General features: G+C 39.4%; 2 protein-coding genes across 2 annotated transcripts in view; one reads left to right on the top strand and one right to left on the bottom strand.

Annotated features, from left to right (window-relative positions):
• Positions 1-12,104, bottom strand: part of LOC136885619 (26S proteasome non-ATPase regulatory subunit 1) — a 416,036-nt gene that overhangs the window by 295,585 nt on the left and 108,347 nt on the right. The window lies entirely within an intron of this gene.
• 5-HT2A (5-hydroxytryptamine receptor 2A) overlaps positions 1-12,104 on the top strand; it is a 146,279-nt gene that overhangs the window by 125,103 nt on the left and 9,072 nt on the right. The window contains exons 2-5 of the mRNA XM_067158373.2: positions 275-502; positions 3,036-3,294; positions 5,400-5,573; positions 10,697-11,026. Of these exons, the coding sequence (XP_067014474.2) occupies positions 275-502; positions 3,036-3,294; positions 5,400-5,573; positions 10,697-11,026 (991 nt within the window). The remainder of the gene's footprint in view (positions 1-274; positions 503-3,035; positions 3,295-5,399; positions 5,574-10,696; positions 11,027-12,104) is intronic.

Here is a 12,104-nt window from a genome sequence, read left to right as displayed (position 1 = left end):
TTTTAATGTGACAGTAAATCAATTTCACCTGAACTTTCACCTACAACGGTGAAATGCACATCATCAAAAATCCGTAGGGTGGTTCTCGAAATTAGTCCATACAAGCACGGATAGACTACGGCACCTGATGAGTTTAAATTTTACTGCCTGCGTATTTTTACCATAAGATTGCTATATCGATATTTTGCAGGGAAACGATGCATAGAATATCATTTGGATAATCGATGACTGGATAATGTAACATAGATACAATATGTACATTTTCTCTTTCCAGGTTACTGGCCGTTCGGCTTCGTGTGGTGTAACGTGTATGTGACGTGTGACGTCCTAGCCTGCTCCGCCTCCATCATGCACATGTGTTTCATCAGCCTAGGGCGGTACCTGGGTATCCGCAACCCCCTCAAGACACGTCATGCGTACAGTACCAAGAGGCTGGTCGGCTTCAAGATAGCCCTGGTCTGGCTGCTAGCTATGCTCGTATCGAGTTCCATTACAGTCCTAGGTAAGCCGGCACTGCACATTTCCTTGTCAACGAAGCTTGCCGTCAACTCTCTGAAGGGCTTTGTAACTTATATCTTGCACGTGTTTGAGCTACTGTATTGTCAAAAAAGAGCTTGGGCAGTGATTTAGTAGATGGTACTTCTCTGCAACAATAACGAACTGTTACTGTGTTTATCAATTGAAGAGTAAACGTGGAAAAGGGTGAAAATGTCGTGATGGTGATTGTCTTCGGTTGCTCGGAATTGGCTAAAAGGACCATACCATGGTGAAGGCTGGAAGATGATATAATGCGTCTCCAGACTTCTACCATTGTGGCACTTTCACCCTTTCCCATTTTCACTCATCAAGTAGTACATAATTAGTACATTCTTGTTCATTTGTAGTCCCGCCCCCCGCCCATCTGGAGATTACTGTATACTTTCAACACCCAAAAAGAGATTTCTTACGTTAACTTCACTTCGTTTCAGGAATGGAAACACGTATTTCCAAGGGTATTTAAGAACTGTAGTAAGAATGTAAAAGAGAGGACGGATAAGTCTCCCATAAGACCCCAATTAGAACGTAATTCCAGTGTAAGTGGATTACTTGATAATATGAAAACTGAAAAGAAAGCAGAACGATTTGTTCTTGGTGATTTTTAACAGAGGAGTCATCATCATCGTCGCCTACTAAAGGCAATGCGTTGTCGCTGTAGCCTCTTCATGTTACTATACGAACCACATGCCAGTTCACAGACAGAGTTCCTGATGTATGACATCCTTGGTCCGCCCCAGGGTCTTTTTCACAGTACATTACCTTCGATGATGGTTTGGGGAAGAGTCATATCTCAGTACATGTCCAAGGAACTTCGTGTTCCTCTTCTTTGTCGTATTTAATGAACGTCGATCCTCTTTTACGTTCTTTAAAACAAGGTCATTTTTTTATCCATCCAACTTGTTTGTGTAATTCTTCTCCACAAACGCATTTCTGCAGCCTCTTGTTTTGTGTCTCCGTGTTTAGAATGTTAAAGTAGTAGTCATTCTTGTAATGTTTTCTTTCCATATAATTGTTTGTTGTACTCTTGTTGTTTGTTTGTTTGTTGAATAATTATGTTAACTTTACTTTATTATTACATTTTGCCGTATATCTCAACCAAGCAGCATGGTTTTCTACCAGGTGGCTCTTGTCTAACAAACCTGGCCACTCTGCATAGCTTTGCATCACACACCATTGCGGCTAATTCACAGCTGGATATCTGCTACGTAGGCATTTCGAAAGCTTTCGATTCTGTTGACCATACTCCGTTGCTCCATAAACTCTCCGAACGATTTAATATACATGGCAGTCTTCTGACCCTTCTTGCTGGCTTCCTACATAACCGTTGGCAGAGAGTGGTAATATCAAGCACTTCATCCTCATGGTTACCAGTCACCTCCGGTGTCCCACAAGGCAGTACTCTTGGCCCCTTGCTGTTTTCTTTGTTTATGGACGATCTGCCGTCCGAACTCAACGAAACAGCGAATACCCTACTCTTTGCTGACGACTGTAGGATATTTAGGGATATCAGGAATCCAGCAGATGCAGCTCTGCTACAGTCCTCACTTAATGCCCTCTCGAACTGGTGCCGTACTTGGAAACTTATCCCCAATCCACAAAAATGCAGCCACATGACCATAACACTGCGTAAATCTCCTCTACCGACATCATATTGCCTACTCGACAAGCCCATCACCGTGGTTACGCAACAGTGTGACCTAGGTGTAATATTCGATACAAAATTACAATTTAAGACCCATATAGAAACATATACAACCAAGGCTATGAAATTACTAGGCATTCTCTATCGCTTCACAGAAATTTCTGACCCCATTGCTCTTCGTCACTTCTTCCTCACGATCGTTCAACCTCTTAAACTACTGCTCTCCGATTTGGACAACAGCCGCCCCCTCCAATACTAAGCAGTTAGACAGAGCATTTCTTCACCCCTCTGAAGGATATATTGTACACCGTTCCATGCCCTTCAAAGAGTTTAATGGTCTTCGAAGGTGCTGGCTGTGTCACAGCTTAAAACTTTGGTTATATAAACTATGTGCAACGAGACGATCACATGATGATAATAGCTGCCTGTTTTTACTGCAAGGTCCAAAATCACCACCACCATCATCAGCATCATCATGAACAGTTTCGAATCTTCGCCCGGGTCCATTGTTGGTTTTGGAGCAAAGTTTTTCTACAACGCAAGTAACAATATTCAACAGCTTTCTTTAAGACTCAACTTCCTAATCTCAAATTACCTGCATCATCCGACGTCGTTCGTCTGCCCTCCATTACTTTTCTTTTGAATTTATTTATTTTCATTTTGTAGTCCTCCTCCAAGACGGTGTCCACATCAGATATTCTGCAGACTCAGAAAAAATAACATCTTCATCGACACATCTCAAGAGTTTAGATTCCCTTTCCGAATTTCTCTTTACCGCCTTTGAAGAGCAGACACAATTACTATTTTTTAGAGAGATACAACCCCAGAGTATGGCAAAGCTCTCCTTTACTTGCAGGTCTGCACAATGCAGAGAACATCATGCCCCACTCGAGGGCGTGCGTGATCAACAACCGCGCTTTCTTCGTCTTCGGCTCCCTGGTGGCATTCTACATCCCCATGGTGATCATGGTGGCCACGTACGCGCTCACCGTGCAACTGTTGAGGCGGAAGGCGAGGTTCGCCGCCGAACATCCCGAGCCCGATCAGTGCAGGAGGTTCGGAGCAGCCAGGCCGCACCACTACCTACATCACAGGAGCGCCGGGGCTCCCGACAGGTGAGGAAACACATCTCCCGTCGATACGAGACATGAAGCAACTGCGGACTTATTGTAATTATACAGATGGATGAGAAGAAGCATATGGCTAATAATAATCATGCAGTTATTTCTTATGCCTATTGCTCACGGTAAAATGTTTCGTAAAATTTGTTGTACAATTAATTTTATAAAAATTTGGTGAAAACAAGTTGTGTTGCTCACGGTAAAATTGTTTTATAAAATCCGTGGAAGCATCAAGATGGCCATCTATGAACTCACTTCTGAACTAAGATGTGTATTGTACCGATAAACTTTTAAACCAAAAATCAGCTGTTCAACATACAGTGTGTTTGAGAATATGGCTTCAACAAACAAAGCAAAACTTGCTGCTTTAGCTGCAATTATATGTTGTGTAGTGGTAAAAAGGAAGAAAAGACATTCCAGGAAATGCTGGACTCGGGATTGGATCAAGAGAAGAAGGTAGAGGATTGCTGTCCTTGGTCGAAAATTAGTTGAGGTTAGAAGACCAGCATTCATATAGAAATTCAGCGATTGTGTTTCCTGCCTCTCTACTTGCATTTCTGTTGTGGTAAATAGGCGTTTTATCTTCATACAAACAAGGATATTTCCAGTATTCGTCCAGTGAAACACTAACAGCTTCCTTAATCCACCCGAATCCTGCCATTTTAGAAAGACTGTTTGTTTACAATCGAGCTTCACAATCTTCTCACGACGTAGCGCCAGCATCATCGTGATGTCAGCTTCGCTGATTGGTTCGTTTCGTAAAATTAATTTTACGGAATAGAACATGTCCTATTTTAAGAAAAGTTTTATCAAAGGTTTTATAAATCTTGAATTTGACCGTGAGCAACATAAATTTTATAAAATTAAATTATTGTACAATAAATTTGACAGAAAATTTTACCGTGAGCAACAGGTATTACAATACACAACACTAAACATATTCCAGATAACAAACTGCTTCAGAAATTTTATAAAAATATTTACTTATTTATTCATTCTGACACCAATATGTGTTTGCCAAACGACGCAGAATAGCTCACAAGTTCTTTGAAAATAACTGAACTGTTGGTTTCGTAAAAGAAATATCATTGAATTTAACAATATGAACTTATTTGAAGCTGTTAGGAGGAAATTATTATGCGTTTTTATACAATTTTGCTTTGCATATTACGGTCCAGTCTATACGACTGCCGCCATTCGACAGCATTTCTGAGGTGGTATGAATAAATAATTCTTGGATATATCTTTCATAATTTGACAGACAGGCTTTATTTCTAGATATTAAATGACACAGAACCTAGGGCACCTCCTCAGGCACATTATTATTATTATTATTATTATTATTATTATTATTATTATTATTATTATTATTATTATTAGCTGTATGCATTTTCTCCTTCCATCTGTATATACTTCTCTGATTTTTACTTACATAACCTTATAACATAAAACGCATGCATTTTCTTTATTTTCTTCTCTCATGGCTTTATTCTCCCAATCACATTAACTTTGAGTTAAAATTTCAGTCACCGGGCGAGTTGTCCGTGCGCTTAGGCGTGCGCAGCTGTGAGCTCGCATCCGGGAGATAGTGAGTTCGAATCCCACTGTCGGCAGCCCAGAAGATGGTTAACCGTGGTTTCCCATTTTCACACCAGGCAAATGCTGGGGCTGTACCTTAATTAAGGCCACGGCCGCTTCCTTCCCACTCCATGGCCTTTCCTATCCCATCGTCGCCATAAGACCTATCTGTGTCGGTGCGACGTAAAGCCACTAGCAAAAAAAAATCAGTCCTTTCTATCATAGTTTTACTTATTTTATAGATTTCGACTAGTGCTGTATTGCTGTTACGTTCTGTCCTTATTGTTTGGCTTTTTAACGTCTTTCACTCTTTGGATCACTTTCTTACACAGTCTCCTGTTACCTATCACTTACTGAAGTTAGTTCCTTGTAGTACCCCATTTCTGTATCATCCAGTAGTTTCCTCATCCCATCTGTCTAGTATTCATCCTAAAACGAAGTATTAAGATGGAGAACTCAAGCAATAAGTTCAGTCAATGCCACAATGCTCCTGTTCTTGATCAGTAAATTATATTTTACAGATCTTCTAGTCTACGTACGAGCAGTTCGCATCCTCAGCTGAGTTTCTTAACTTCAAATGGACGCTGCGACCAAGGTACACAGACGCCGGATGCGTTCTCTAGGGAATCCAGAAACTTCCGATTGGGAACTCTGAGACTTCAACTGAATATGGGCCCGTCTACACTAAACCTCAGGTATGCAAACACAAAAAATTCCACACCAGACTAAAGAAGTATGCATTTGTAGTTGTTCGGCTTTCTATGTCACCCAACTGTTGCATCTGACATTTACCATTATCTGCTTGTCACACACGTGTGTTTGCGCCAGCCTACTCACTGTTGTTACCATCACTTCCCTTCACAAGTCGCGAGTGGTTCAAAACGTGCCCTATCAACACATTTCACCAAATTACTCTCATTTCAAAAACTTGATTCAATATCTCATCGTCTGCGACATGATGTACCCGTTTCAGCTTCAAGATTCCCAAGTTTCTATTCTCTTCCATACGGTGCCAAGCTAAGCTCTACACAATGTCTTCAGAAGTACAGTATATTTCCAATACACACACCTGTTGATATATTGAGGTATTCATCCACTCAGTATTACAATCGTTTTTATGGAAGGGTTCAAAATGTTTGCGTCCCCAATGAAAAGTCCCTGCAAGTTTAAGAAGTGTACACATCTCATTTATCCAGTTATAATTTTCAATATCCAACACAGTATTGCATATTTCTGTCATAAGTGTAGAAAATCACTATACGTACTTCATTCATTCACTGAAAAAATTCAAGGACTACCTCGTATGCCATTATTAGTTTATAAAGAAGTAAGAAAAATACTAACAATAGATTTGATTGAAAAATTCAAAGATGGGCCACGATAAGGAAAGATAATTTCGTACACAAATCGCATGTAAAAGGATATATTTAAAGAGGAAAGGAGGAATGTTTCTCGTACGATCACTGAATGTGTTCTTAAACAACTTCAATCACTTTCTCCCCTTTACTGAATTTCTTCAAGATGTAAAACGGACAGCCTTCTGAAAAAAATAGAAAGAGAAAAACTCGTAACGATAACAAACCGAGCTGAACGTCCTCAGGGCGAGGCAGAAATACTACCACCTTTGTAAGCACAAGAAGAATGATCCCAAGTTCAACACACTCACTTGGTACACTCAAGGCTATCAAGATGTAAAAATAAATCGAAAAAATAGCAACTTTGATTTAGAGGCAATTTCCGCCGTTCAATACTTGTTTATTATCTTATATTCACATAAAATATACGTCTATCTTACATGTTTCATCTCTTTTTGGAGAGACATTCCGAAATGTATAAACTAAAAAAATTAGCTTGCAGAGTTTTAGAACTGGGGGGTATGGAAAAATAACTGCAATTTGTTACGTACGAAAGGAACACATTATAACATGAATAAAAATACGATGGGTATGTCTGAATTTATCATTCAAGATGCTAGTGTAGATGAAGGGATAACATGTAGGAAAAATCTGTATCTAACAGACTGCCCCTGGCTGTCCGTCCGAGACTGGCGTCAAAAACTACCCCAAAATATTCCACAACGATCATTTCTATAGCCTTTCTATGGGATTCGAGACCGAAAACATATTGGGGGATATCTTACTAAAGCCTCCATATTAACCTGGCATTGCATAGTACTGATCAAAAGTTTAGGAGCACATTAAAGAAAATCATGAAGTTCCATCTAGAACCTAAAATTGTGCTTCTAGACCTCAGTATTTTTTCCCTGAGCTTTCGCATCTAATATAGCACACGTCATCTGATTTCAGTGATTTACACCAAGTATTGTATAAGTTATACATTTTTAACTGTTGGAAGGTCATTTGAAAATATTATGTACCATATAATTTAATTCGTTTCAAGTATCGCCACCAAGATTCTTTTATACACTCAGCAATAGTTGTGGGGATCATGTTAGTATAAATATAAGAATTACGAAAACATGCGGCACCGATTTTCATGCGTTTATTTTTTTTAAACCAGCGGTAAAATGGTCAATTTTTCCTTGTTTTTGTCATACATCTCAGTGTGAGCTGTCGGCATCAGAAATGTGTTCTTGGATGCCATCCGCAGAGTGCAAATGAAACTATCAGGGCAGGTAAGTCTGACGCCGATAGCTCGTCCTGAGACCTTGGGCCATACATGACAAAGGCAAAGAAAAATAACTATTTAGGCCCTGATTCGAAAAAAAAAATGCCCTCCCCCCCCCCACCTATTGCTAAATCTAAATTTAAAAAAATCTTGTTGGTAATACCTGCAACCAATTAGAGTATATAGTATATTATATTACCAAAATTTTCGATCTTTTGTTGTGACGTTCCAAGAGTTAAAAAGCTAGAAAGCCAAGAATAACGGCCGAGAGGATACGTCGTGCTGACCACACGACACCTCATAATGTGCAGACCTTCGGGCTGATCAGCGGTCGCTTGGTAAGCCGAGGCCCTTCAAGACCTGTAGTGCCATGAGGTTTGGGTTAATTTTACTATCTGTGTAACTGTTAATCACAGAAAAATGAAATTTGGCTCACTGTTTTACTGTGCAATTATCTTAAAAATGGACCATAATTTGAATGTAGCACTTTATTAATGAAAATAAGGGCACTAAAATATTCCACTAAATGTATGTATGAAAGGTATGAAATAACTAATATACTAATAACAATCTACAATGTTCATTCATTGCACATAAGAATTTTTGTCCACCTAGAATAAGTACAGTATTTCTGGCCAAATTATGACGACAAACATAGTGATTTTCTACTACTTTTCTGTGTTCTTCACAGAGCTGTACCATCAAACAGAATCACTTCTAATATTCCAACCATGAGCTAGTAATACTTAGACGTAAAGGTACAACCACGCATGATTCATATTTTCGACATTTCTTACTAATCCCTATGGAGAAAAACTTCTTCGAAGAGGCGAACTCTTGAAGTCGTCTGATAAACTCGATTCTTATCTTCATTCATTAAAAATGTAACTTAACCATTTGACTGTCAGACAATGATATTTCATTCAGCTGTGAATTTGTTATACATATACCTCGTTTCAAGTGCAAAATCATTTAGAAACAGCTGTAGTAGTTTCTTTCGAACAGACTGTAGCACGTATCAATGACTTATTTTCAAGTAAAGTATACGCTTCTTTCTCGTGTTACGATTTTTTTTAAAGGTAATACCATATGTGAATTGTCTACAATGGTCGTGGACTTTCGCGAAAAATTACTTACGAACGACGATGATCTAGACAGATAGTTTAGGAAAATACAATTGTTATGTCCTGTACTTCAAGTATTTGATGTGCAAACCAACATTCAGAAGTGTAAAGCCTATATTTACCTTAAAACATATACATTTCTTTTAATTAGTTGATTTCTCAGTTTTACATTTCGTTAAATGTTCTATTTTTATAATAAATTACTTTAGATGAATCATGATAATAATACAAAGTCTCTTTTCAGTGAGAGCATAAAACAAATGTGAGTCATACTCGCATTTACTATTTCAAGAATTTCTTTGGCACTAAGAGGTTTAAAGTAACAGATCAACTGTACAGCCCCATCCTCTGTACAAGACAGGGACAGAGCCCTAAAAATGATTTTATTTACTGTATGTCAAATGCAATCCCTTTGAAGTGCATCACTGTATCCGGTGAAAATGTGCCTTACAAACAGGATGTCCTGAGTGTGACATCAAGCATTTGGAACAATGTTTATTGTCACTGGCAAGTACGTACCATTTGGGAGAAAAAAACACCCCATTATAGCAGATCGCAACAAAGGATGGTTTCAGTCACTTAAAAGAACGTCCTTCGAATATAATTTACGCAAATGCAACCAGAAAAAGCATGCACATATTATGAAGGAGAATCGGACTTCAGAAAAACACAGGTGTCGCTAAGAAGATAAGTTTACTTCCATAATGGTTTACCTTTATAGTCGAGGAACACCGAAGCTGCATTACTGAACAATAATCTTACCTGTAACGAAAAAGCAAAAAATACAAATTAGAGATTTTCACTGGTAAACAGAACGACATAGTGTCTTATGTTGTCTAGAAAGAGGGAAGACCATTTGCTGGTGAGACAAATGTAACACAACCAGAACTTTGATACTTCCACTACATACTGTCATCTGTCGAAGCGGAGAACATCATTAAGTCTATACTATGCACAAGAGGTACTTTACAAATCAAAGAAACCATATATGCTTTCTCAAGTGATCGCCCGCCCAAGAGTGGAGATTAAGCAATTCGTGTAGGAGGAACTGAATGAAGGTGAAAGGACAGGATGCTTCAATAAGCAAAGTGCCGTCCTCCGCAACACAATAGACCAACTAGGGTAAAAGTGGCACAAATGCCCGAATCTCATACAATGTTACCGTATAATGTACCTATATGGTAAGAGGCATTAACAGAGAAATGGAGTGGTAATTTCGAAACAATCAACTTAATCACGAATTATAGGAACTAAACTCTAAAATGCAGGTGTTTAATTCTGATGTGAAGTGGAAAGCTGCGTGGTTCTGTATGCGATGAGATCTTCACAATCCCTCCAGGTAAATGGTGTAACAGTACCACATTTCTACGGCAAATATCTAACTATACAGAAGTCACCAAAGACGCATTAAAAGCAAGTTTTGTGAACTGATTTCAATGATCGCATTCGTTTAAAAAAAAACCATCATAGAATATTTAGTACTATGATAACAAGATCCCACTGTGACGACTCACTTACGTGCATGTAAAAAATACCTACTATTTAACAAGGAATTGCCTGTAAAACCAAGAATTATAGGTATGTTATACAGAGTGTTTCAAAAATACACGGCGTATTTTCTGGGACGGATTCCTCACATACAGAGAAGGCAAAAAGAGCATATAAACTTGAGTCCGGAAATGCGTACTCTCTTGGCCTCCACAATCACCTGATCTGAACCCGTTGGCCATGTGCTAGTGTTTTGGACAGATTAGAATGCTTTAAAGTTACATTAACTAAGTCAACTGAAACTATGACTTCCTTCTTTATGAACAAAATTAAAAAAACAGTGGTAGTCAGATTCTTAATACTGTTCGTCCTGGGGCGTGAGCTGGAGTGGTGCTGTAGTAAAGTTTGAAGTGTTGATGAAAGAATAAAAAAACGGGTGATTTTACTTGGAAAGAAACTTCATCGGCGTTTCAGGAATAAATGTGCCACTGGAATTAAAACATAAATGAGAAGTATCTCAATATACTCCTGGATTCTTGCGAGATGCCATTTTCCTAATACTGCGCGCATGTTCACAGATTTCTGGCTGGCCGCAACCGGAGGCACTCACCGGCAGTGCACGCTGTCGTCACGGAGCAGAAGGCCAGCAAAGTGCTGGGCATAGTGTTCTTCACGTTCGTCTTCTGCTGGGCACCTTTCTTCGTGCTCAACATCATCTTCGCCGCCTGTCCAGACTGTCGGATACCAGAGCACGTGGTGGATACCTGTCTGTGGCTGGGTTACGTGTCGAGCACTATCAACCCGGTGATCTACACCGTGTTCAACAGGACCTTCCGAGCAGCCTTCATCAGGCTACTCAGGTGTCAGTGCCACCGCTCCGCACGTCCGTCCAGGTGTGGTGCACTCAGGTAGACTTGACGTTCCCTGAACGCATGTGGCATTCCTTTCATCTTCCTTAGCTTATGGCATGTTCATTAACAGTATCTCCAGTAGGACAGACTGTGTTTCCTTCTTTCTTTAAATGTATCTCAATGTATTTAGTGGACTTCTAGGCAGTAATAAGTTAGATCGCACTGTTTTCATCTCGCTCTCAACGTTCTCTAACCCGCCAGTACATCATGCAGGCAGAGTTGCATAAGTAGTAGGGATTTTCAACGACCGTGCCCTTACAATTTATGCAACTCTTTAAACAATGACGTTGTGCAGAGAAGGAAATCTAACGCATTACCACGACAAATATAAGAACAAGTGTAAGGACTCCTGTCGAGTTCAAGCGCGCCCCGCTAGGCAGCGCTCGAGCGGGCAAGCTCCACAGTACCGATCAGCTGTCTTAGGAACGATGCCAGAGGAAACTTATTACTCCGTAACTTACTGTGAGAGATTACAATTACAAATACCACGGCAGGGTACAATGGTAAAAAATCATACTTGGAAATAAGAGCTACGGCTTCATCACATGTTGGAGAAAGCACAGGTTACTGGGGTGTACATATACAGAAAAATAGCTCATAACTCCCAGCATATTAAAACAAACACTCATGAACTATTGAAAGGTAATACAGTAGAAATCTATTAGTCCGGCATCCAACAGTTCGGAACGCCCGATGATCCGGCACCATTCCATGATTTTTTAAATGTTATTATCTCTTAATAATGATCTCTCGTGAACAATTTGATGCATTATTTATCGAAACCAATCAAAGTGTATTTTTTATTATTTCAAAGTATCTGATACAATCCATTTGTTATACACTGACTTACTTAAATATCTCTACACTATCTCTGGAAATATTCAGCCTAGAAGGCTGTGTGCTATACTGAGTACTGGAAAGCCAACCATATGATAAAAAAACAGATTTCAAAAATTGAATGTATGGGCCACGTTCAAAAACGGATGGGAACATGCCTTCCAAAATTGAAGCGGACAGAAGGAAAAGAGAAGTTGTAGATGGAAGAACTCTAAATGTTAAAGGAAGACTTACAGAT

Source organism: Anabrus simplex, chromosome 14, assembly GCF_040414725.1.
Source record: "Anabrus simplex isolate iqAnaSimp1 chromosome 14, ASM4041472v1, whole genome shotgun sequence".
Taxonomy (NCBI): domain Eukaryota; kingdom Metazoa; phylum Arthropoda; class Insecta; order Orthoptera; family Tettigoniidae; genus Anabrus; species Anabrus simplex.
Note: the sequence above shows the minus strand (reverse complement) of the source record. Positions and strands in the feature narration are given on the sequence as shown.